General features: G+C 46.8%; 1 protein-coding gene across 2 annotated transcripts in view; it reads left to right on the forward strand.

Annotated features, from left to right (window-relative positions):
• rreb1a (ras responsive element binding protein 1a) overlaps positions 1–25,399 on the forward strand; it is a 70,913-nt gene that overhangs the window by 39,784 nt on the left and 5,730 nt on the right. For both annotated transcript variants that reach the window (XM_083995805.1, XM_083995804.1), the window contains 17 exons: positions 1,040–1,150; positions 1,516–1,756; positions 2,776–2,845; positions 5,765–5,854; positions 6,634–6,797; positions 14,659–14,800; positions 15,042–15,190; positions 17,563–17,752; positions 17,839–18,111; positions 18,767–19,223; positions 20,026–21,757; positions 21,847–22,037; positions 22,146–22,343; positions 22,429–22,590; positions 23,154–23,312; positions 23,454–23,575; positions 24,490–25,267. In XM_083995805.1, coding sequence (XP_083851931.1) covers positions 1,045–1,150; positions 1,516–1,756; positions 2,776–2,845; positions 5,765–5,854; positions 6,634–6,797; positions 14,659–14,800; positions 15,042–15,190; positions 17,563–17,752; positions 17,839–18,111; positions 18,767–19,223; positions 20,026–21,757; positions 21,847–22,037; positions 22,146–22,343; positions 22,429–22,590; positions 23,154–23,312; positions 23,454–23,575; positions 24,490–25,267 — 5,224 coding nt within the window. In that variant the 5' untranslated portion in view covers positions 1,040–1,044. The remainder of the gene's footprint in view (positions 1–1,039; positions 1,151–1,515; positions 1,757–2,775; positions 2,846–5,764; positions 5,855–6,633; positions 6,798–14,658; positions 14,801–15,041; positions 15,191–17,562; positions 17,753–17,838; positions 18,112–18,766; positions 19,224–20,025; positions 21,758–21,846; positions 22,038–22,145; positions 22,344–22,428; positions 22,591–23,153; positions 23,313–23,453; positions 23,576–24,489; positions 25,268–25,399) is intronic.

Below are 25,399 nucleotides of genomic sequence, written 5' to 3' on the forward strand. Positions count from 1 at the left end.
TCCTCAGAAAACCCCTCAGTTCTTCTCCTCCCTCTCTCTTCCATCATCCTCCATCTTTCACATCCATTTACCCACAGTCCAATGCTTTTCTTCTACTTATTTCTGCGGTGTTGGTGTCATGCATCTCCTCTCTCTGTGTCTCTTCCATGCTGGAGGCAGGTGAGGACTGTACGCTGACGCTCCACATTTTTATTGCTCTGGTCCCGTCAGCGCTGAGCCAGAGCTGCTCTTATAGCTCAAAGGTCACGGCCACCACTCTCACATTCAGTGTCTGTACTGTCAGAAACATGCAGATGAAGATGCTGTAATGAGGGAGCTGTGGGCAACAAGACTGTGTTTATGATCCTGAGAATGTGTGGAAAGTGCTGGAATGATCTGGCTTGAAGGACTTCTATGAGACTTCCTTTTGTAAACAACCAGATTCTGGTCTGATTTTTTTTTTTCCTTATCATTTTTGAATCCACAATCTGTTTTTACTTTCCCTGCTCTTTATAAAACCTTCACCCCAGATTCTATCTAAATGGATTAATGTAAAATAAAAACATAAATCCAAATAGAGTAGTTAAATGTAGAGTAGGAAATGAAGCCGAGCTACCGGCCGACCTTCAGAGTCCCTTTGTGATTCTAATTTAAGTTAACCTTCAACCTTCACACACCAGCCTCCAGTGAAAAACCTGCTCGTTTAATGTGTCCTCAGTTGACACACACAGCAGATGAGTTAAGGCCTCTCAAGATTCACCAGCAGCCGGTCTGTAGTGAAGGTCACAGTAGGACTTTGGCAAGTTGAACCTTGTTAATTCTGCTTTGATATTTTCACATTTTCCTTTGACCCACACACACTGCAACGTAGTAGAATGTTTGTTTGAGTTGTTGTCACATTAACTGATGGAGCTGGCAGGTATCCAACTGTGCTAGGGTTGGAAGTGCTTCACAGCTGTTGGATACGCTGGAAAAACATTCAGATTTCTGAATGGAGTTTGGTGTCACTGCTCTGCTGTAACCATATTTCTTAAATGTGTGTTGTTTTTTCACATTTCAGCAGTCATGGAAAACTCCATGGAAGAAAAGCAAGAAGGGGGAGGAGCCAACACTGAGATAAACGAGGAGGAGGCGGAGCTTACAGAGGAGAAGAAGCACAATAACCTCCAAGGTACACGAAAAAGCTTGTCCAGAGTAGTAAATTGCATTTTCTCTTAAAGGGATAGTTCAACATTTGGCAAATTGGCCCTTTGCCATAATCCCTATAATCATAGCAGTAGGTTCATTACCTTTATGAGCTGTGAGCTCAGCCTCCGTAGCGTAGCTCTGAGCAGCTGGCGGTTCTGCTCCGCCGTTCTAGAAATAGCTTGCACCGACAATTAAAGGTAACGAACCTACTGCTATGACTATAGGGATTATGGCAATGGGCCAATGGCAATGGGCCAATATGCCAAAATGTTGAACTATCCCTGTTTTGGTTATCATAGCCACAAAAACTCTAAAGTTTCATGATGCATGAAATCTTCACTCGTCCAGGAGCAGTGAACGGAGTTGTGGAGGCAGCAGCGAGCGGAGGAGAGAAGCTACAGAACGGAGACCGAGGAGGAGGAGGAGGAGGACGAGGAGTCATAGGAGCTGAAGGAGGCGGAGACCTGTCCTCCATTAATGCCATGATGTCGACAGTGATGTCGGCAGCAGGGACCATTAACGGTGCAGGAGACGGAGAAGGAGAGAGTGCAGTCACCTCAGCCAACTCCTCGGCCGGGCCGTCTCCAAGGTGACCACTGACCCTTTCATCTTAATTATGTTTTTAGGTTTTTATCTATTTGATGTAAACATCAGGTGCCTTACATCACTGCCCCCCACTTTATAATAATAGAAAATAAAACATCTGGACTCAGAGAGGTTTAGTTTAAAATGATCCCACACAGAACCATCAATGTATCACAGAACTGCTCCTGTAGAAAAAACCACTGAGCTCAGTGGTTCTGAATTACATCATTAACCTGTAGTCAGCTCTACCTCGTCTCTGAGTGGTTGTGACGGTACCAACGGTTCAAAAAGATAATGAGGAGGAAGAAGCAGAGAGCTTTTGTAAAACACAGAGATGTAAAGGAAGTGAAGCTCACCAGCTGCCTCTGCATTCTTCAGCCGAGTGTTTTCAAAAACGGCTCCAAAACATGGGCTTCACTGATAAAAGGCAAAGGCTGAAGAACGGAGCAGAACCAACCATCTACCCCAGAATGTCCACCTGCTGGACCACCTGAGTAGAAACTCACCAGTCTGTTGCTGCCAGAGAGTCGTCGGTTCCTCTGGTTGTGATTGGACCAAACATGTTGGGCTGTAGCTTCAGAGCCTTCAGTGTTCCAGACACATGTTGTTATGTTTGAAGCCTTATTTTTGTTCTCTTTGGTGATATTTGAATGTATTCAGTTTTGGCATGGTGTTTTATGGCCCATGTATCTGTGTCTCCATGGATAATCCATACAGACTTTTCATTCATTTACTGTTGTAATTCAGTTGCATTTAATCTTCATTTATTGTTGGTGTCTAATTTTGTTGCTTTATTTCTAGCTCTTAATGTTGTAATACTCTTTAGAATTTCTGATTATTATTTTTATTGTTACCACCAAAACGATACCAACCTCTTGCCCAGTAAGCTGGTCTGTACATTAAATCTAAAGATGTAGTATTTTCACAGGTTTCAGGATTGTAACAGTTTAAATGACGGCATTTTGATCATGCAACAAAAGTCCTGAGTGACAGTTTTATCAACATCATCTTCTCTTCTTAAAGCCCCTCCCCGAGCAAGTCCATCACGGCAGCCATGAGAGCCCCACCCAGCCGCAACGCACGAAAAACCCAGGTACACAAAACCCCACACACACACACACACACACACACACACACACACACACACACACACACACACACACACACACACACTCTTTGATGCTGCGTTTAACCACCATGTTTATCTTTAAGAGATCCCCAGACAGCAGCTGTCAATCAGAGGCTGTGGGCGGGCCATGTCTGTGTGCTGTCCTCGGCTGCTCAGCCATGTTTGAGCCGCTCTCTCTCGCTCTCACACACCCCACTTCTTCTTCCTCTTCTGTTTATTCCAAACAAGCCAGACACAGGAGACGCATCACTTCCTGTGTGGCAGCAGCCGCGCTGCACAGCAAATGGAGAAGTTTCATGAGAAGCTGCGTTGCTGCTGCTGAGTGACAGTGATGACAGTTTACACAGATGAACACATGAGGGATTGTTCACAGCATGGACACATACATGTGACCACAGCAAAGATGGTTAGATAAGGTGTGTGTGTGTGTGTGTGTGTGTGTGTGTGAAGTTACTGCAGAGGTGGCTCTGAACAGAAGAAACACTGACCCTCCTCTGGCTCTGATTGGTCCAGAAGGGTTAGGGCAGCAGAATCCAATCAAATCACTTCTTCAGCTCTGGTTTCCATTCACTTTCACTTTTTATTCTTGTCTTCTTTGCTGCCTCATCTCCTCTCCTCATGTCCTTACTCTCTCCTCTCCTTTTTGTGTTTTCTTTCTTCTCCTTCTTCACTATCCTTTCCTATTTACACTCATTTTTTCCTTTCACAGTTTCCTCTCCTCTCCTCTCTCCTCTACTCTTTGTCTTCTCTTGCTTTTCCTATCCTTCTCCTTATTTCCTCTCCTTGTTTATTCTCCTTATTCCCTCTCCTTTCCTTGTGTACACTCCTTGTTCCCTTTCATGGTTTGCTATTTTCTTCTCTCCTCTTCTTGTCCTTTCCCCCTGTATCCTCTCTTTGTTCCTTGTTCTTCATCCTCCCTATCCTTGTTTACACTTGTTTTACTATTCATTTTCCTCTCTTCTCCCTGTCTTGTATCTCCTTGTCTTCTTTCCTTATTTCTTCTCCTTGTTTCGTCTCCTCCCTTGTTCTCCTCATTTTCTTCCTCTATTGTCTTCCATCATGTTACTGCAGCATTCCTCGCCGCCTCACCACTTCCTGTAGCGGAAACAGGAAAAGAAAAGTGTGTGTGTGTGTGTGTGTGTGTGTGTGTGTGTGTGTGTGTGTGTGTGTGTGTGTGTGTGTGTGTGTGTGTGTGTGTGTGTGTGTGTGTGTGTGTGTGTGTGTGTGTGTGTGTGTGTGTGTGTGTGTGTGTGTGTGTGTGTGTGTGTGTTGCTGAGTGGGTGCAGTAGAGCAGACTCGGGTAGTTTTACCGAGATCAGCTGACATCAGTTCAAACTGAGGCTGCAACAAAACACACCTGGACACGGCTTTGAGTCATCTGTCAGTGTGTGAACTGAAACAGTGAGTCAGCTGAGATTCAACGTTTTATTCATCTCAACCAATAGAAAGGCTGAGATGAATCAGAACAATAGAATCTCACACCTTTTCCCCAAATGTCTGTTTACACAGTGGTGCAGCGCTGTGGTTTTTGTTGGCTCTGGATGATACAATGAGTGATCACACTGGTCAATGTTGTGATCATGATATGACTCACAATAAATCGATGTTGGGATCATGATATGACTCACAATAAATCTTTATTATTCATTAATTTAAATCCTCAGAAAACATAACCCTATTTGCAGTGGTGCCGAGGTCACAACAACATAAAGAAATCAATACAGTAAAAACAATACATGTATAAACACAATAAATGTAACATTTTTATGAAAATAATGTGCCGAATATTAATGCCATAAGAAGAATAAAGTTTTAAAGGGACATTGTGTAACTTCTCCTGTTATCTAGTCACAAAAATCGATTATTTCGTTCGAGGAATGGAGCGTTACACTGATGCTGCATTCACCTGCAGTCGGGCAGACGGCCGTCGCTAACAAACCAGATGTCATTTTAGTCACAGAAGTCCAGAGAAAGATGGTAAAACAATACCACATCGCCATGACAACATATTGTCACGTGTATTGTTTTGCCTCGTGCTGACGACCACTTGTTTACATAGAGGCTTGTTTATGCCGTTACGTGCAGCGGCTGTCGTCCGTCTGCCGTCTGCCCAATTTCACGTGAATGCAGCATGAAAAATATGACTGAGTTGCTTGAGATATACAACCACAACTCTAGATGGGAGTAATTCCTACACAATGTATCAATGTGTAAAGCAGTGATATACACTCAAAGTGACAAAATGTAAATGGTGTGAAGGGAACTGAAGAGGTTGTCCTGAAAGCCTTTTCAAGAGTGTTCCACAGAAAGCTGTTTGTCCTAACTCACTCTGAATGTCTAGGACATGGAGCCTTGGATGTGAGGATGTCCAGCGGTGCCTGGTCAGCCCAGAGACAGGACCAAGCTCTGCTAACATGCCTTTAGAAAGAGATAATAACAAGGAGTTTTTCCATTGAGTAAACAATTATGCCTTGTAGTTTTTGTCACCAGTGATAAATCTGGAGGTGTGTGTGTGTGTGTGTGTGTGTGTGTGTGTGTGTGTGTGTGTGTGTGTGTGTGTGTGTGTGTGTGTGTGTGTGTGTGTGTGTGTGTGTGTGTGTGTGTGTGTGTGTGTGTGTGTGTGTGTGTGTGTGTGTGTGTGTGTGTGTGTGTGTGTGTGTGTGTGTGTGTGTGTGTGTGTGTGTGTGTGTGTGTGTGTGTGTGTGTGTAGTTCACTTGCTCAGGCTCTGTGCCCCATAAACACTGTGTGACTGCATCATGTACCAACATAAAGTGATTATTTCATCACATTTCAGTCTGTCTTTTGTGATGATGGAATTTCAGTTTATCAAACAACATGATTTTGTAAGTAGATGTGTGTGTGTGTGTGTGTTTGTTTTACAGGACACCAAAGACGACAGCTCAGCTTTTATCTGTCCACTGTGTGACAAGGACTGTGGAACACAACACCAGCTCACCATGCACATCAGACAGGTAAATGACTGCTTTAGTTAGTGTTGCTATTTCTCTTTTTGCTGCCTTTACAACTGTGACCACAGCTCGGACCATGACAAGCAGCTGGACGCTGCCTCTGCCACCACCACTCTCTTGCTCCTTGCACTTTGTTTTTACTTCCATTTATTTGTGGCCCTATTTATTGTAATGTATTTGTATTTTATGAATGTTTGTTGACGATGTGTGCTGCTGCCATCTTGGCCAGGTCGCCCTTTTTAAATGAATTCATTAATATTTTGTTTTCTTGTCTGTAACAACATCTATATCATGTCTGTCCACCCTGAGGTTCCTCCAATTTTTCCCTGTTAAAAGGGTTTTCTATGGAGTTTTCCCTCAGTGGATGTGAGGGTCTAAGGACAGAGGATGTTGTTACGATGCCATGTAAAGCCCTTTGAGACAAACTGTTTGTAAAAACAGGCTATACAAATAAAATTGCCTTGCCTTGCCTTAATTAAATCACAATCTCAACAGGTTTTTTTTATAACCTGTTAAATAAAAAAAAGATTCTGTTACCAACAACTTTTCTTAAAAGAGAAACAGAGAAAAAGTCACTTTTCAGTTGAGCTTTAACAAATGGGTCCTAACACTTGAACGAGTGAAGCTGAATCTTTCTGATCAGAGAGGTAGTGGTCGACGCTGTCGACTGAACCATGCACTCTGATGGTCGGTCTCAGCAGCAGCAGCAGCAGCAGCAGCAGTAGTAGTGGTGTGTGTGTGTGTGTAGCTGCTGTGAGTTGATGTGTGCCTTGGTCCCGCAGCACAACGCCGACACCGGAGCCACGGATCACTCCTGCAGCATCTGTGGGAAGTGTCTGAGCTCAGCGTCGTCGCTGGACAGACACATGCTGGTCCACAGCGGGGAGAGGCCCTATAAGTGTAGCGTCTGTGGACAGACCTTCACCACCAACGGCAACATGCACAGGTACAGCACACCCTGACACACTCACTGTCCTATTACATGCTGCTGAAGGATCAGATACAAGAACCCAGAACAGCTGCTGCAGAGGTTTAGTACTCAACTGTTCACAGTAAATAGTCCAACCCCACCCCATATTAGTCTGTACCCACTGAACTCTCTCACTCTCACACACACACACACACACACACACACACACACACACACACACACACACACACACACACACACACACACACACACACACACACACACACACACACACACACACACATGTACACACCATATAACCTCGGGCAGAGGAAGTTAGTGTTTAACTCGGTCCCCAGTCAACCATGATGGCGCACAAAACCCAGACTCTGTGTGTGGGAGAGGGAGTGTGTGTGTGTGTGTGGGGGGGGGGGGGGGTTACAGGAAGTGGGAAGACATCTTTAAACCATACCCTCCATCTCTCACATGCCCACCCCCACACACAGAACAACGCCCAGTCATTTATCAGTAGAGTCCAGACTCCCCCATCACGTCCAACGGTCCCTGCAGCGCTGTGTCTTCCCCTCTACTCAGTCTGCACATTCATTCTTGTCTCAGTCTGACCTTCTGAGCTGCTGTTTGCTGGTGACCTTGCATTTTCACGACAGCAGGTTTCATGGTTGACCAATCAGAGATGTGACAGAAACGTCCAGTGATGAGCAGCCACCTGTTAGCGCAGTAGATCAGTAGATCTCTTGCATCCGTGTTGCTTTCAGTTGTTCTGTCTTTTCCTCATGATCAGTATTTTTCAACCACCAACAAGCTCATTTTAATATTTTTTCGTATTACTAAATTCTTAACTATAAATGGAGGCTCCAAGACTTTTAAAGTGAAAACTTTTTATTTATTAATTAAAAAAATAAAGAAAACAAGACAATATATCAAACTACTGAACAGTTTGTAATTTTTTGTAAATAAGAGTCTTAAATCATTTACTTTATTCTAATTCTGTTTTCATTCATATTTTAATATTCTATTATTTTGAGTTTATGTTTCTGTATTTCCATCCAGGAGAGAAGCCACACATAATCTTAACCTGCTATAAAGACAATGAACATTAATTTGCTTCAGATATCTAGTGTTACTAAAGCAGGTCCAGGTTCTAAATCAATACTGTGAAAACACTGACAACACTCAGTGTTGGAGCTTGTTACAGATCCTTGTTTATTATTATTTGGATGCTCTGTTGATTTCTTCTATCACATACGTTTTGTGTGTTTAAACTGCGTTAAGTTTAGGTGCAGAAAGGTTTTTTTTCTTCTTAACTTTATTGAAAGTTGCAATAAGAAACCAAGAATTCAGTCATTCCAGTTGACATTTTGTGCAATAGTAACAGTGTAGTTACATACATATGACCGCATAATAAAAGAGAGAAAATGAGAATTGTAATTCTAATGGTTGTGACAGACTATAGGTGCAGAAAGGTTTGCACTGTAGTACCTTGTGGTGATGTCACAGCTGTCAGATGGATACAAACTAGTGGATGCAAAACAGTGGCTAAAGAAGAAAAGTAAAAGGCAACAGCACAGTTGGTTGGTTTAGTGGAGTGTCGGTGTTGAGATGTGCAGCCAATCCAAGTTGTTGTGATGCAGAAAGCTGAAGGTTTCCTGCCGCCTCCCTCTTTTCTCTGAGTCCTCAGTCTCAGTCTCATGGAGCTGGTATGAGGAGGTGTGGGAAGGAAGGAATGACTGTAGGCTGAGGACGGACAGAGACAGACATCTGCTCTATGTCACTGCACTTTCCTCTGTATTTTTCCTCTGTTTGTGTTTGGGATCACAGTTTTTGGTGTTTGGCAGCACAACCTCTGGTAAATAATTATTAACTGAATGGAAAACTGTCTTTGCCCTCAACTCCCATGCTATAACAACAATAACATGACTAAAAGCAGCTCAAACTGAGAAACATTTAGACAAACAGATCTGATGCAACAAGTTTACAATGACTGAAAGCTAAAATGACTACAACCCATAAACATCTCATCACCTGTCATTGGATGAGAAAAAGCACAACCATGACTGTTGGATCATACCACGGCTTTGGGTTCACACTTTCAGTTTGGAACATGTGTGTGTGTTTTGTTTTGAAATATCATACATAAGCATAACATATGAATGCACCCTGCCTATATAGATGGTTATTTGTGTCTATATAGATTGTATACAGTAATAGTTGTATAGAATTCTAATTGTGTGATATGATAGAACATGTGGTAATAGCTGCAGTGAGAGGACTGAAGCAGCAGACCTTGTGATTCTGCAGGGTCATCAACACATACACTCAGTTCCAGTCACTACGTTTACATGCAGAGCTTCATCCAGCTAGGCTCAAAATTCGATTTTGGCGTCAAGTCGGACTTCTGTCCTTGTCTCAATATACATGCAACTGAGAAAATTGAATAACTGACGGGGTCCATCGCCCCCTCATGCGGCGTCACCCGTTGTTTCAGCAGGTTAATACGCCGCCTGTCCTGTTGACTTTTCTGTCACCTCGTAAAAAAAAACTGAATATAAACAACTTATAAGCTTAATAATAAATTCTCAACTGCAGTTCCCAACCAGACACGTCAGTCTGGGCTGGATGCGTGCTGAGAATAGGCTACGGGCTTCCTTTTTTATAATATAAATATAATAAAACACCCTTGCAGGTCGCGCTGTGTGAAATGCATTGAATCGGTGCTGATGTTGGGTTTTTTTCTTTACTTTGCCGGGTTCGGGCGGCTTCTCTTCTCTGCTCCACTTTGTGCCATCTCTACTGTTGTGGAGCATGCACACATTACAGCTTCAGTCCGACTAAGGTGTATACATGACGGAGAAAATCGAATTCCAATCGCATTATCTGGGTGTCTTAATCAGAGTTCTCCAACTCCGATTTCAGTCGGACTACTGTAAGGTGTTTACATGCACTTCAGTTGTCCAGTTATAGTCGGATTAAGGCAATAATTAGTTTTTTTCAAGTGTCATGTAAACGTACTGATTGAGTAGGAGTGTAGTTCAGGTGCACTCAGCTCATCTTCAGGTTGAGTTTGACTTGAGCGCTCTGACGCGTGGCTGCTACCGGACCCTCAGTGCACGTTTGGCACATTGAGGAGACGAGCCAACATATTGGACATGTTGCTGCTAGCACGAGTGTTCACACATAGTCACAGTTTGTTAACGTCATCGTCAGGTGGAAGTGAATCCAGCGTGCTCCAACTCAGCAGACTGCTGGAGACTCCCTTCACTACACAACGTCTGTGTTAGTGGTGCAGGTAGATCCATACACACATGACGCCAGATGAGACAAACAAATGGGATGGAGCTTTTTGGGGGAAGCGTTCCATCCCTAGTAGAGAAGCTGAGTGAATGCAGCCGGCCTGACTTCTCATGGCCTGAGCTGGAGGCTCCTGCTCTCACCTCATCCTGCTGCAGCTGGAACCGGCCCGTCTGGTTGGGTGAGTCTCTGCAGTAGCATGACTCTCCTGTCTCTCCTCTGAAAGACAAACTGAACTCACACTGAGGAAATAACACGGCCTCCTGCTGGCTGCCCACAATCTGGATGATGATTTCCATCAACACACCCTGGAAACTGGTTGCGTCATTTTCTCAGAATCCTGCGTGTATTCTACATGTGAAAAGAAGAAAGGTGTTTATGAGGACAGATGAAGCTCTGCACCTCTTCACCCTGCTCATTTACAATGCAAACGGCACAAGAGAGTGGAAGTAAAACAGGAAAGTCGAAGTTGAGCTCCAGTTTTTTTCTCTGCCTCTCTCTGCGAGGCTTGGTTTTAGGCTGTAGGAAAATAAAGAGGAGGCCTGTTCAGATGGAGAGTGGAAAAGAGGAGCAGAGGGGGGAGGGGGGGGAGGAGGGGAGGAGGGCGGGAGAGAGAGAGAGAGAGAGAATCCATTTTGCAGCAGAGCATCCTTTGAAATGTGAAACGCAAGATTTTCCTATTCGACCGTCTTCAAACAGGCCGAGAAAGGAGGGGGGGGGGGGGGGGGGGGGGGGGGACAAAAAGAAAGAGAGAAGATGAGGGTTAGACGTAGGCCATGGATGGAAAGAGGAAAGGAACAGATGTGATGATGAATTCTCATCCTTGTTTGGCAAAAATGTGAAATGTTTTGTTGCCAGTAAAAGAGACAAATTTAGAAAGATGGAGAATCAAACGCCCCATAGGCCCAAAAGTTCTGATTCAGCAGCAGAGAAAATGGAAATGTGTTCTCTACTCCAGTAAGAGGGACTCCATTTTGTAGCCGAGCATCCTTGAAATGTGAAACTAGTTCTTCTAGTTTTTAGTGTGATGGCTTGAAGGCGTGAAACGGCCTGAGAGCTTCACTGAACCACACAGAGAAAGTTGAAGAACTGAGGAGGGAGAATGTTTTTTTCCATCCAGATGTTTGACAAACTGAAGCAGTGAGATTCAGAGGGAAACTGAACAGTGTTTTTGGTTGAAAACAAATCCATCCATCAAATATCCAGATATCCAGCTGCTGCACAGTGCAGGACGGGACGGATGCACATGGATGCTGCCACTTGTTGAGCTGTTAAGAAACAGATAATGTGCAAAAGAAATGTGAGACATTTAGTTATTGTAGATGCACATTAATCAGTACATGATGCTACAAGCTCAAGGTTCAGCTGTATAAACATGTTTTCTACATTTAACTGCAACATCATCCATAATTGAAAGTGGAGATAGAAAACAATGACAGGAAATGACTTCATCCCAAGTGTCAGATTGAACGTAAAGTAGGACGTCTCCTCCTGGCTCTGCCTCAGCCCTCTGTCAGCGCTCCGTCAGTCCTCCTCCTGGGTGAGAGGCCGTTGGGCCCGGTTGCCATGGCAAAGCATCCTATTAGCCTATTGTAGGCAGTCGGGGGTTGCCGAGCCGTGATTGGCTCTCAGCCTGTTGCATGTTTGATGTGAGCGGAGAGGAAGAGGAAGAGGCGGCCTCTGTCAGAAGGATGAATTGAAGTGAACTTGTCCAGAAACAGTGAACAACATCCTCTTCTTCATCACCTCCCTCCATCCTCACTTCCTCCTTCTTCCTCCTCCGTTGGGTTTGCTTCTGCCCTGCTCCTCATCGTACGTCTGGAGTGTCGTACACATAGTTGATGTGTGCACAGATACATGTGTTGGTGTCCGTCTCCCCACAGCTCTGACTGACTCCACAGCGCCCCGCGTGGTGATGTACAGGAACTGACCCACTCATGGATGTATTATAGACCCATGGTTCAACTTCATGCACTTCTGAAGGAAAAGTGTCACAACATTAGTGTCCCATTGCAACACAAGAGCAAACGGAGTTCCAACAAACTTTATACAATCAGTACAATTATATAGGTATATTCACACACACACATACGTGTGTGTGTGTGTGTGTGTGTGTGTGTGTGTGTGTATATGTATACACTCTCACACACACATATAAACCTATATATATACAGCGGGGAAAATAAGTATTGAACACATCAACATTTTTCTCAGAAAATATATTTCTAATAGAGCTATTGACATGAAATTTTCACCAGATGTTGGCATCAACCCAAGTAATGCACACATACAAAGAAATCCGAACATTAATGTCCATAAATTAAGTTATTTGTAATAAGTGAAATGACACAGGGAATAAGTATTGAACACATGAAGAAAAGGAGGGGCAAAAAGGTATGGAAAGCCAAGAAAGCAGCTGGAGTTTGTCAGTATTTAGAATATAATTCTGTCTCCTATCAGTGCAAAGTAATATCTGCTGGTTTAGTCCTGATTGATGCCTTTTAAAAAGGTTTCTCACCACCAAGGTGTCAGACAATAAGTATTGCATGGTGGGCAATGGCAAAGGGCTGTCTAAGAGCTGTCTAAAGACCTACACAACCTTACTATTGCAAAACAGGAGTCAAAACAATAATCAGAAGGGTTCCCTAACAGTCCAGGACACTGGTGGAGAGCTTCAGAAAGACCTGGGATCAGCAGGTACAGTTGTTTCAGAGAAAACAATAAGTAATGCACTCAACTGCCATGGCCTCCATGCAAGCACACCATGCAAGACATGGCAGTTGAGTGCATTACTTATTGTTTTCTATGAAACAACTGTACCTGCTGATCCCAGGTCTTTCTGAAGCTCTCCACCAGTGTCCTGGACTGTTAGGGAACCCTTCTGAATATAGTTTTGACTCTTCTGTCTGAAATCTTTGGTTGTGTAGGTCTTTAGACAGCTCTTAGACAGCTCTTTGCCATTGCCCACCATGCAATACTTCTTGTCTGACACCTTGGTGGTGAGAAACCTTTTTAAAAGGCATCAATCAGGACTAAACCAGCAGATATTACTTTGCACTGATAGGAGACAGAATTACATTGTAAATACTGACAAACTCCAGCTGCTTTCTTGGCTTTCCATACCTTTTTGCCCCTCCTTTTCTTCATGTGTTCAATACTTATTCCCTGTGTCATTTCACTTTATTACACATAACTTAATTTATGGACATTAATGTTCGGATTTCTTTGTATGTGTGCATTACTTGGGTTAATGCCGACATCTGGTGAAAATTTCATGTCAATAGCTCTATTAGAAATATATTTTCTGAGAAAAATGTTGACGTGTTCAATACTTATTTTCCCCGCTGTATGTATGTATATATATATATATATATATATATATATATATATATATATATATATATATATATATATATATATATATATATATATATATATATGAATTGAGTCAGCATATGATCTACTTTCTGATTGGTCAGTTCCAGGGTCCTCCTCATTGGTTAGCAGATCACTTCCTGTCAGCTGGTGTGAGATGTGCTGACTGGTCAGTCTGCCAGGACCTCTTATGGGCATCCTGCCTGCTGCCTGTTGGCTCCTATTAATAGCAGGGACTCCTCTCCTCTTTCTTATGGTTACCCCACTTTCCTCACCTCCTTTCTTTCCTCCTCTTCTCTTCCCTCATTCCTTCTCCTTCTCCTTTCCCTTTTCCAATCTCCACTGCTCTCTCCTTTCTTTGTTTCTTCCTTTCCATGTCCCCTTTATCTCCTCTCCTCCCATGTTCTCTCTTTTCTTTCTGCCCCCTCTCCTCTCCTCGCCATGCTCCCTCCCCTCTCCACCTCTCCTCTCCTCGTCTCCTCATCTTTGAACTTTTGTAAACCGACACCTTGCTGCTGCCACCAAATGCAAACTTGATGACCTTTCCACACACACACACACACACACACACACACACACACACACACACACACACACACACACACACACACACACACACACACACACACACACACACACACACACACACACACACACACACACACACACACACACACACAGTAACATAGTGAAACGTAAACAGCCTGCACACTTTCTCACGCGTCTAGTAACACTTAAACTAAAGCACACAAACACTTGTTGGTCATGTCTACAATATTACACACATACACACAGTCTGAGCTTTGAGGTGACACAGCTCTGATTCACATTTTTTTTCCTTTTGTTGCAGTGGTTAAAAACAACAAGAGAACTGAGCTCCATCATAAAAAAAAGCAGAGACAGAAAAAAACAAAACCAAAAGCGGACTAGCACCAGTACACTGACAGATACTGAACATCAGAATGATCTGCACAGATATAAGAGACCAGTAGAAACCACCACCTCCTTCTTTACATACTGTCTCATAAGCATCTGACATGAACCCAATGAAAACACTTTCAAGTAAATAAGATGTTGGTGTGCTGGCATTTGACCAACGGGGCTTTGTCACGTGCCTGAGTTAACGAAGGAGATGGAAGGTTGACGGCTTTGTAGCTGCTGAGCAGAGTAAATAATCAGTTAGCTTGATTTCTTTCCTCTTGTTGCATTTCAGACATATGAAAATCCATGAGAAGGACCCGGCCAGCGGTCTGCTTCCTGTCAGCCCCCCCTCCCCTACCAAACGTCGCCGTCCGTCCGTCAAGAGGAGGCAGGGGACGGAGGAGGAGACTGGAGAGGAGCCGCCCAGCAAGAAGGTAGAACTAAAGCCCAGTTCAGACAGGATTAACACTGTGGTGATGGTGGGGGGGGTGGGGGGGGGGGTGTATTCATTGTGGTCTCTGGGAATTGAACTCCTTCTCTTGTGGTCCACATCATTTCAGAAGGAATGACAGTAACTCTCCAGAAACAAGGATGTCTCACAGTCCCTACAGACAGACAGAGTGATGGAAATAATGATGTGTGTGTGTGTGTGTGTGTGTGTGTGTGTGTGTTAAGGTGGTGGAGGACACGGTGGCGGAGGAGTCGGCGGTCGTGGCTCGTGGGTCAGAGGAGGAGCTGCTGCCCTGTCCCCTCTGCTTCAAGACCTGCAGCTCCAGACTGGAGCTGGACGCACACATGGACACACACCCTGACACCGCACTCAGGTACACACACACACACACACAGTTTTTAGTCAGTTCCATTTTTTTTATTCACACACACATTATTCAGCTGTCCACGTGATCCAGTTGAAACAGGACAGAAGTAGATGATCCTCGGTGATTAATCACAAACATTTCAAAGAGGAAAGTCAGAGCGTGGATGGAGGGACAGATGACAGGTCAGCAGTGAGCTAGAGAGAGAACAATGTGATGTCACAGAGGAGGAGGTTTCAGGACACACTTGGCTGAGTCCCGTTGCCATAACAACCCCCTCCCACCCATCCTAAAAGGATAATAAGTATCTGTCGGTCACCGTGGCAGCAAAACTCCTCACAAACCCCCCATCATCACCCCCGCCCCACTCCACTCTACTCTCCCCCACATCACACATAAACACACAAAGTTCAAAAATTCAACTTGACCATGTGTTTCTGAAAGAAAGAAAGAAAGAAAGAAAGAAAGAAAGAAAGAAAGAAAGAAAGAAAGAAAGAAAGAAAGAAAGAAAGAGAGGCAGGCGGCTCATTATAGAAGGAGCAGGAATATTTAGCTGTAAATCCTCACTAATCAGCCTGTAAGAGGATCTTACGAGGAGAGGATGGAGGGATGGAGGGAGGAGAGGATGGAGGAAGAGAGAGAGGTAATTTAAGTGACCAAGAGGAGGATGGAGAGATGGAAGTGCTACATTAGTTAATGTTGATCTGTTTTAAAAGATGATAAAAAGAAAAATCCATGTAGAGCGTAAAGCCAATCTATATTTTCCTTACTTTTGAATTATATATAATTTATTTACTCATAGATGAATGGATTGATACTGAGCAGCGCAACAGCACTATGGAAGATATTTCTGACATTTTGCCTCCAAACACAGTGAAGTAGAAAGTGGAGACAACATGAGAGCCCACTGCTTTTGTTTTGTAGTAAATGATTCAAACAGAAGAACAGTAATAAAGTGATGGAGGAGGAGGAGGAGGAGGAGGAGGAGGAGGAGGAGGAGGAGGAGGAGAGTTCAACAAGTGCTGGTCCACATATGGTCCACAGTGGACGTCCCCTCAGCCCCCCCCCCCCCCCCCCACCTCAACCACCACCTCACCAAAAATCCTCTGAGAACGCCTCTGGGGATTACACACAGCTTAAATACACACACACACACACACACACACACACACTTGAACAGGATGCGATAAGAGAGTGTGTGACTGTGGCAGACACTGAGCAGCTGTCCTCTCAGCGCTTAACAAGAGCAGGTTATCACACACAGAGAGTGTGTGTGTGTGTGTGTGTCCCTTGAATAAAAAGACCTGTTGAGGTTTGAATGACACATCACTCCAACCTGATTCTGAACTAGCCCCCCCCCCCCCCAGTCTGAACCTCCAGGCTCTGTTCAGACTAAAGACCAACAGCTACATCTACATCATCTACATTCTGTTAATGAAGTCGTGGATGGAGGGACAGATAACAAGTCAGCAGTGAGCTAGAGAGTTGAAACAGTTGAAACTGGCTGCAGCAGAGGAACACACACACACACAGAGACACACACACACACACACACACAGGGACATGTCTCCATCTTGTGGCCTCATTGAGAATAGTTTGGTTCAGCTCTGTTCCCATTTATCTGCTGACAATGAAAGATGCAAGAATCCTGTTGTGTTGGACCCTCTTCTCTTCTCTTTGCCAGCCTGAACATGCCATCAAACTCAAAACATTTTTGCAATTTTGAAAATGTACATATAAAAACAATGTAGGACAAAAGGTCCACTGAGTTATTTTGTTGGCGGTGGATGAACATAGAACATGTGTAGACTGGCTGCCAGAGTTGAAAACAATCAGGAAGTTGGGCACTATTATACCCGGAACTACTTGCACTTTTAAAATCCCTCTGCCCAGCAGCCGTGTCTGGAATGTAGTTCCGGCTGTATTTGCCTCGATAACAACTCGTGTGGTGAATGTGCTGGTCACAACTTGTCCACCAGAGTGTTTTGGAGTTGTTTGATTGTGTATTTGATGAGTTTGATGATGGAAAGGCGAAAGTATTGCACGCCATGCAGAGCTCACATCTCTGCCCCGCCGATCTAAAAACAGCTTGCACCAACAATTACTGTAATGAACCTACTCAACAATTTGCCAGACATGTTAAACTATCCCTTTAAGTAACTCAATCATCAAATAAGTGGAAAGTTCTATATCTGCAAACAGATGTGGAAATAAAGGGAAGATACAAAGACACCAAAGTTCTTGAGTTGTGTCCCAGCAGGTTGTTTGAGTGGCTCAGTGGATTCTGACTCGTCTGTTTGTGCAGTAAATCAGAGACTGATGTGATGCAGCCGAGTACTGCGATATAAATCTGACCTGCTTCCCTCATTCTGTGTTGGTAGGTGTGATTTCTGCTGCCTTTCTTTCCGGACTCACCGTGGTATGCTGCGTCACAACGCAGGCGTTCACAAGCTCCTCCCTCAGGACCCCAGCGGCCGGCCCTTCATCCAGAACAACCCTTCAATCCCCGCCGGCTTCAACGACCTGGCCTTCATCGACTTCTCCTGCAAGAAGTTTGCTCACATTGCACAGGTATTCATCCAGCACCGAGCCGTGTGGGTGTTTCTGCTCTCCGTTCTGGGCTCAGTGTTTAACCACCTTGTGGTTTCCTCCTCCAGGTCTGGTGTGAGACAAACCTCCGTCGCTGTATCAGTAAGTTCCACCGCTTCGTCTGTGACAGTTGTGACAAGGCGTTCCCTCTTCGCTCTGCCCTGGACCTCCATAAAACCACCTCCCACCCCGACAAGGCCGCCATCACTGACACAGAGGAGAACATGGAGGAGGCTGAAGAGCAGCGAGCTGCAGAGGACAGTCAGGACGGAGACAAGGACGTCCTGCCAACACAGCAGGCCAGCTTCTTGGAAGCACTCGGCCTTCAACACATTTCTACAGTAAGCTTTGTCACCTGGTTCTGACATCCACTTTGTTTGTATTAGTACTGAATGGTGTCAAGCTTAAAGGGACAACGAGGAGTTTTGGAAAGCAAAGCGTTTTCACACTACATTTATGAGCCTCTGCGCACCGTGAAATTCTTTGACCGGCGCAAGACAGACTCATGTTTTCATTCATCAAGAATTAAAGTCAGAGGTTGGAAGACGATCACATACCGTCGTAGTTCCCACCATAAACGGAGATTTGGCGGCGTTATTCTCATGACTCGCCACAAAACCGAAAGTAAAGAAATGCTGGTCGGCTCGCCCAGCATTTCCAATTTTCCACCACCACTAATAATAACAAAATAACCATAGAGACAAAACCATAGATTTATGGAAAATGGGCCCATTAACAAGTGGTAACGTAGATTCATCCACATTAATATGAGACTTTTTTATTGTCGCGGAATTTTTCGTTCTGCCGATGGAGAAACTCCTCGTTGTCCCTTTAAAGGTTGTTGTGAAGAAGAGATCCAGCTTTGTGTCATCTGCATTGAAACCAGCAGTGATAGCACAGGCAGGAGAAAGCAGCTCCGCTCTGCAGCTCCGCTCTGCAGCTCCGCTCTGCAGCTCGGCTCTGCAGCAGCTCTCTGATCAGTCCTGTCCTCCTCAGGTCAAGTCTGGTCCCACAGACGATGAGATCCACCAGGCCCATCTGGACAGCATCAAAGTGATCCACGTGGAGCCGCCGTGCTCCAGCCTCCCCCAGGAGCCGGCCTCAGCCTTCATGTCTGGGGGGCTGGGGCTGACTCTAGGGCTGGGTGTGGGGGGGCTGGCCGCCCTCAGCATCCCTCTGCTGGAGGCCTCGGCCCTGCAGGGCCTGTCCCAGAAGGAGACCCTCAGTCTGCTGTCCCTGCCCTTACCGCCCGGCTTCCTGCTGCAGCCCGACGGGGGGGCCGCCACTGCCGGCGCGGCTTTGTCCGGGGCCAAACCCGGCGAGGCGGGGGGAGCCGGGATCATGGAGCTGGCCGACATCCAGCAAATCCTCAAAGTGGCGACTGCAGCGCCCAATCAGATGGGACTGACCCTCCCGCCTCTCGCCAAAGCTCCTGGATTCACTGGAGGTCAAGGTGGGTGTCGCTCCACTTCTATTATTATTATTCTAACCTTTATTTAACCAGGTTTGTCCCATTGAGATCCAAGAGAGACCCAAGAATGACAGCACATAGTTTCAACACATAGTCACATTCATTAAAAACACAAAACAAACAAACAAACAAAACAAACAAAACAAAAAACAATTTAATTTTCAAAATTAGTTAAAAGAATTTACAAGATTAGTCAAACATTTGCACTCAAGTAAAACATTTTCACTCCTGAAGCCTGGATGTGATGGTATTTATCATGGACTTGAACACATTCAGAGATACCAACCAGACTTTGGAGTTTGAGCTCTGACTGTAAACTGTTCCATGTACTCGGAGCAGAGAATCTAAAAGCTTTCTTCCCCATTTCTGTTCTCACCTTAGGAACAGTAAAATGACAAAAGTCCTGAGAGCGGAGACTGTCGGCCCTGTTAGTCAAGATTAGAAGGGATGATAAATAAGATGGAATCATCTTGAATGGCCTTGTAAATCAGCACATACCAATGACCGAGCCTGCGCACATATAAAGATGGCCAATTTACTTTACTGTACAAGACACAATGATGAGTTAGAGCTCCACAGTTTGTAATAAACCTCAGAGCACCATGATACACACTATCCAGCATGTGGAGGCATTGAACGGAGGCATTCATATAACACAACACTGTAATCAATAATGGGAAGAAAGGTCGACTCCACCAGTTTCTGTTTCACCCTAAAAGAGGCCACAGAGCTCCTTGTTGTTAGTTCATCAGCCAGTCACTGACTCTGCCTCTTACCCCCCCAGGTCAAAACCAGAGTCAGAAAGCGATGCCTCCGCTGAAGCCCAAACCTCCCATCACCCCTCGCTCCAGCCTCACAGCCACCACTCCCCCCCCCCTCCAGAGCTCCCAGCAGGCCTCGCTGGGCTGCATCAGCCCCAGCCTGCCCCCTCCCACCCCCACTCTCTTCAAAACCCCTTCCTCTTCCTCCTCCTCGGCCGGGAGCGGAGGGCAGATGGACGCCGAGTGCATGGGCGACGCTCACACGCCCATGTCCGATTCGCCGCCGGCCGCCACCACGGCCGTGCACGAGGAGGCGGGGCTTAGCGGCAGGAAGCCGGGAACCAAAGGGGGGAGCAGCGCCGGCTCCACTAAAGGCTCCTTCCCCTGCCGCTTCTGCGACCAGGTGTTCTCCTTCTCGGGCGTGCTGCAGGCTCACATGCGCTTCCACCTGGGCATCCTCCCTCACCAGTGCAACATCTGCGACTACGTGGCTCCGGACAAGGCCACGCTCATCCGACACCTGCGGACTCACAGCGGCGAGCGGCCGTACGTCTGCCGGGTCTGTCACTACCCCTTCACCGTCAAAGCCAACTGCGAGCGCCACCTCAGGAAGAAGCACGCCAAGACGTCCAGGAAGGACATCGAGAAGAACATCAAGTACGTCACCTCCACCACTACAGGCAACATGGCGCCGTCGGCCATCACCGCTCCCACCACCAACCCCACAGACACGGAGACGGGCTGCACCGGGGCCGAGACCACCTGCCGCTTCTGTGGCGAGGACCTGAAGACCTACCGGGCGCTGCAGATCCACCTGCGAACGCACAACGGCTGCCAGAGGAAACCGTTCGAGTGCCGGCGCTGCGGAGCCGCCTTCCTGGCCAAACGCAACTGCATCCACCACCTGCTGAAGCAGCACCCGGAGGTGCAGGAGAGGGAGATCGAGGATCACATCGCCACGCTGCAGCCGGCGGCCGTGCCGGCCACCACCGTGGCGTCTGCCAGAGCTGCTACCAACGGGTTGGGCCTGGCTCCCATCCAGACGGTGAAGGTGGAGGAGCTGGCTAACGTGGTTTATCCTACAGAACTGGACCAGCCGCTGGACTTCTCGGCTAAAGGCCGCGGCACCGGCACCGGCACCGGCCCCGGCAGGCAGGCGGGGTCTCCTGGCGTCAAACTGGAGAGCGTCTCCCCCAGCTTCGACTGCTCGGCCATGGACCAACCCATCGACCTGTCCATCCCCAGCAAGAGGCAGCGCAGAGAGGCCCACGCAGAGAGCAAGGAGATCAAGGAGATCAAGACGGAGCAGAGCGCCAGCAGCATCGTGGAGCAGCAGAGCGCTCTGTGTAAGGACGAGAAGGCCGGCAGCGCCGCCGCCCTGGCCCCCCTACACCCCCACCCCCACCTGGGCTGCTACCAGCTGCCCCCTGCAGCTCCTCTTCCCCCTGCTCCCCTCTCCACCCTCAACAACTCTGCTCGAGCCCAGCGCCTCAAACCACTGCTCCCCAAACCAGCCTCCTCTACCTCCTCCTCTCCCTCCACCTCGGTCAAAGAGCTCCCTCCTCTGGCCTCCATCGCTCAGATCATCCACTCTGTCTCTGGAGCCCCAGACCTCCTGAGGAGAGAGACCCCCTCGCTGGAGGCCAAACCCCCGGCCCCTGCTGCTTCCACTCAGGCTGACTCAGCTGCTGACGGCCCCGGACCCTCCGCTGGTCCAGAGACACCGAGTGAAGACCCACCTGAGGGACTTTCCAGGTCTGTGAGCTTATTATAAACCCATGTAACCACTAAATAACATTGTTTGTAAAGTTCCTGCTAACTGAGTGCTCCCCCCCCCCCTACAGAAAACGGTCCAGGAAGAAGCTGGTTGCTCTGGCAGCGAAGGAGAAGACTGTTGTGAGTGGCAGTGGCAGTGGCATTGACTTGGAGTCCAGTGGGGAGTTTGCCAGCGTAGAAAAGATGTTGGCCACCACTGACACTAACAAGTTCAGTACCTACCTGCAGACTGGAGCTGCAGACCTGGGAGGAAAGAGAGGTAAAGAAGGGGGGGCAGAGGTCAGACTAAATGCTTGAATGCAGGATGAATGAATGAGTGATGTCAACGTCTGGGGTGGATGATAAACTAAGGCTTAATTCTAATCAGATGGTGACAGAGCAGAAGGAGGGGAGGAGAAGGAGGGAGGGGTGAAGGAGGAGGCCAAGCCGGCGGCAGCAGCGGGGGCTCCACCCAAAGGGAAGAAGAACGCCTACTCCAACTCTGTCCAGAAGATGACCTGCCCCTTCTGCCCCAGAGTCTTCCCCTGGGCCAGCTCGCTGCAGAGACACATGTTGACACACACCGGTAATACACACATCAGCCAGTCACTCAGTATCCAATCAGAGGTCAGGAACTACCACGAGGGTCATGACACTCTGTCTGTCTTTAGGTCAGAAGCCGTTTCCCTGTCCCAAGTGTGATGCCTTTTTCTCCACCAAATCCAACTGTGAGCGCCACCTGCTGAGGAAACACGGCGTGACCCACAGAGCGCTGCGCCGCAACGGCTCCCTCGCAAAGAAAGACGGAGATGAAGGCTCGCACGAGAGTGCAGGTAAGAAAAGGCCAGGCTGCCATGTTTTTGCAGTGTCTGTACATGTACTTGTACTTGTACTTGTACTTTTTTGTCAGTTTTTTTTAATCTGATACTTTTCTGTTGCTGTGTTTTTCTGTTTGTGTTCCCCTATGTTTGTGATGTTGATGGGTTGTATGTTACTGCCTCCTGATTATTTGTGTAATTTTTTTAAAATGAAAAAGTAGAAAGAAAAGAAAAAAGTAAAAAAATGAATGAGAAAGAAAGAAAGGTCCCCACTATGGCTGGTGTGTGTGTGTGTGTGTGTGTGTGTGTGTGTGTGTGTGGGGGGGGTTATCCTCCTTTTTCTGAACTCCAAAACGGAAGCAGGTTTTGCTCCTGCGGTGGAAGAGCTACACAAGCTTCCGTTTGGAGTTTGGAAAAAGGTGGATAGTCCTGCTTCTTTTTTCTGTTTCTATTCCCTGCATCTGTCATCACATTGTATTAGTTTATGATATAATGACTGTTTATATGTGTGACAGTGTGACAGTGTGACAGTGTGTAGCTGCAGGTACTGATGGCAGTGATTCCATTCTGTCCCACAGAGAGTCAGTCGGAGACGGAGCAGGCTGCAGGAGAAGCACAAGACTTCAGCAGCATGGCCGCCTCCACGGACGGAGGCTCCTCCCCCACCAGGGACAGCCTCCATTCTGAACAGGAGGCGGAGTCAGCAGACACAAGCCCCAACCGCAAAGAAAGCCACGGTTGGTCACTGAAAAGCCTTGTGTGGTTTGATCTTCATAACACTGATTTAAAAGTGACTTCATAACTAAATGTTGTTATTACTTGATGTGACGTGGGTGGTGTTTCTATGGCTGACTGATGGATGTTGCTCTGTGCTGCAGGTTTCAGTCCAGATGAGAGCGGTGCAGAGCAGCAGGAGCTGGAGGCCATGGAGCAGCTGGAGCAGCAGGAGGCGCCAGAGGCCACAGCAGCACAGGGACAGCACGCTGAGCTGAGCAGCAAGGTGATGATCAAACTCAACCTCTCTGCTTTTCATCTGTGGCTCAGTCCAACAAGTAGACTCAGATGTGAATAGTCTGGTGACAACATGCAACATGTGAGCTCCAACTGTAGTGAAGAGTTCAGTACAGTGATCTGGTTATTAAAGGGATAGTTCACCCAAAATTCAAATTTCACTCATTATCTACTCACCCTCATGTCGACTAAGAGCTCAGAGTCCTCTGTTCCTTCTCTGAGTTACGGGGGGGGGGGGTCCGCACAGCAGTATTTGTCCATAAAATGGTTGTCAATGGATACCAACTTTCTTCGTCCAAAAAGACACACCAAAAAACACCCAAATACCTCCATACTGCTCGTCTGTAATGTCCCTCTTGTATTGAAGCCCCGACATGAGAAATTGTTCCGAAAAAAATGAAATAAGTCTATATTTTAAGCTTGTTTGTAGCGGAAGCTCCCAGTGTCTCAGTTCACTGCTCTTCCTGTGTCAGTGCACCGGCGGAACAATTTCTCATGTCGGGGCTTCAATACAAGAGGGACATTACAGACGAGCAGTATGGAGGTATTTGGATGTTTTTTGGTGTGTCTTTTTGGACGAAGAAAGTTGGTATCCATTCACAACCATTATATGGACAAATACTGCTGTGCGGACCCCCCCGTAACTCAGAGAAGGAACGGAGGACTCTCAGCTCGCAGCTCTTAGTCGACATGAGGGTGAGTAGATAATGAGTGAAATTTGAATTTTGGGTGAACTATCCCTTTAATACCTTTTCATTTAGTTTCCTAAATGTTATTGAATAAAACAAGAAGATGGAAGACAGATACGTATTTAGAGATGTATTTAAATCAGTAGAGGCATTTGAGCAAACCTTTATTGATCAATCATCTGCTCCAGTATTGATCAGTATCGGTCTTTTCCAGATGGACAGCACAGACGATGACGACTGCCACAGCAACAAAAGTCTGGACCTGAACTTTGGCAAGAAGCTGATCGACTTCAAGCTCTCCACGTCCTCAGGCTCCACTCAGGAAGAACAAACCTCCGAGCCCACCTCCTCTTCATCTCCCTCCTCATCATCCTCTACCTCCGCTCCCCAAGCAGCAACAGAGAGCCCAGAGAAGAAGGAGAAGGAGAAGGAGAAAGGTGCTGCCACCTCCTCCAGCCCTGTGGTGAAGCAGCAGCCCGAGTACAAACACGTATGTCGGGTCTGTAAGAAGAGCTTTCGTTACGCCACCACTCTGGCTCGCCACGAGAGGGCGCACCTCTCCGAGGAGACGCCCGCCTCGGCGCCGGAGGAGGAGACTCTGCCGGCCAAGGAGGAGGTGATGGAGAGCAGCGCCACCGTAGCGACGGAGGGGGAGAAAGAGGAGGAGCAGAGGAAGGAGGCGGAGATGGAGGCGGAGGATGGAGGACTGAAGGGAGGCGAGAGCGAGGCGGGGGAGAGCGGGGAGTCGGAGGAGGAGGCGGAGGAGGAGGAGGAGGAGGAGGAGGAGGAGAAGGAGAAGGAGGAGAGGAGCGATGAGGAAGGGGAGGGGGAGGGAGAGGGGGAGGGGGAGGGCGAGGCGTCAGAACCAAAGAGTTTGGAAGGAGGAGAGACGACGGGAGGACGAGTGGACAAGAGGAAGAAGATCTGTAACGTCTGTGGCAAACGGTTCTGGTCCCTGCAGGACCTGACCAGACACATGAGGTCACACACAGGTACAACACACTTCACTTTACCACTTTGTCTTGTTATTTCACATTTATTTCTAGTATTTATGCTGCGTTCAAGACAACTCGGAAGTCGGAATAAAACGAGCTCCAAGTTGTAAAAAATGAATTGAACGGCGT

Source organism: Trachurus trachurus (genome assembly GCF_905171665.1).
Source record: "Trachurus trachurus genome assembly, chromosome: 20".
In the NCBI taxonomy this organism is placed as follows: Eukaryota; Metazoa; Chordata; class Actinopteri; order Carangiformes; family Carangidae; genus Trachurus; species Trachurus trachurus.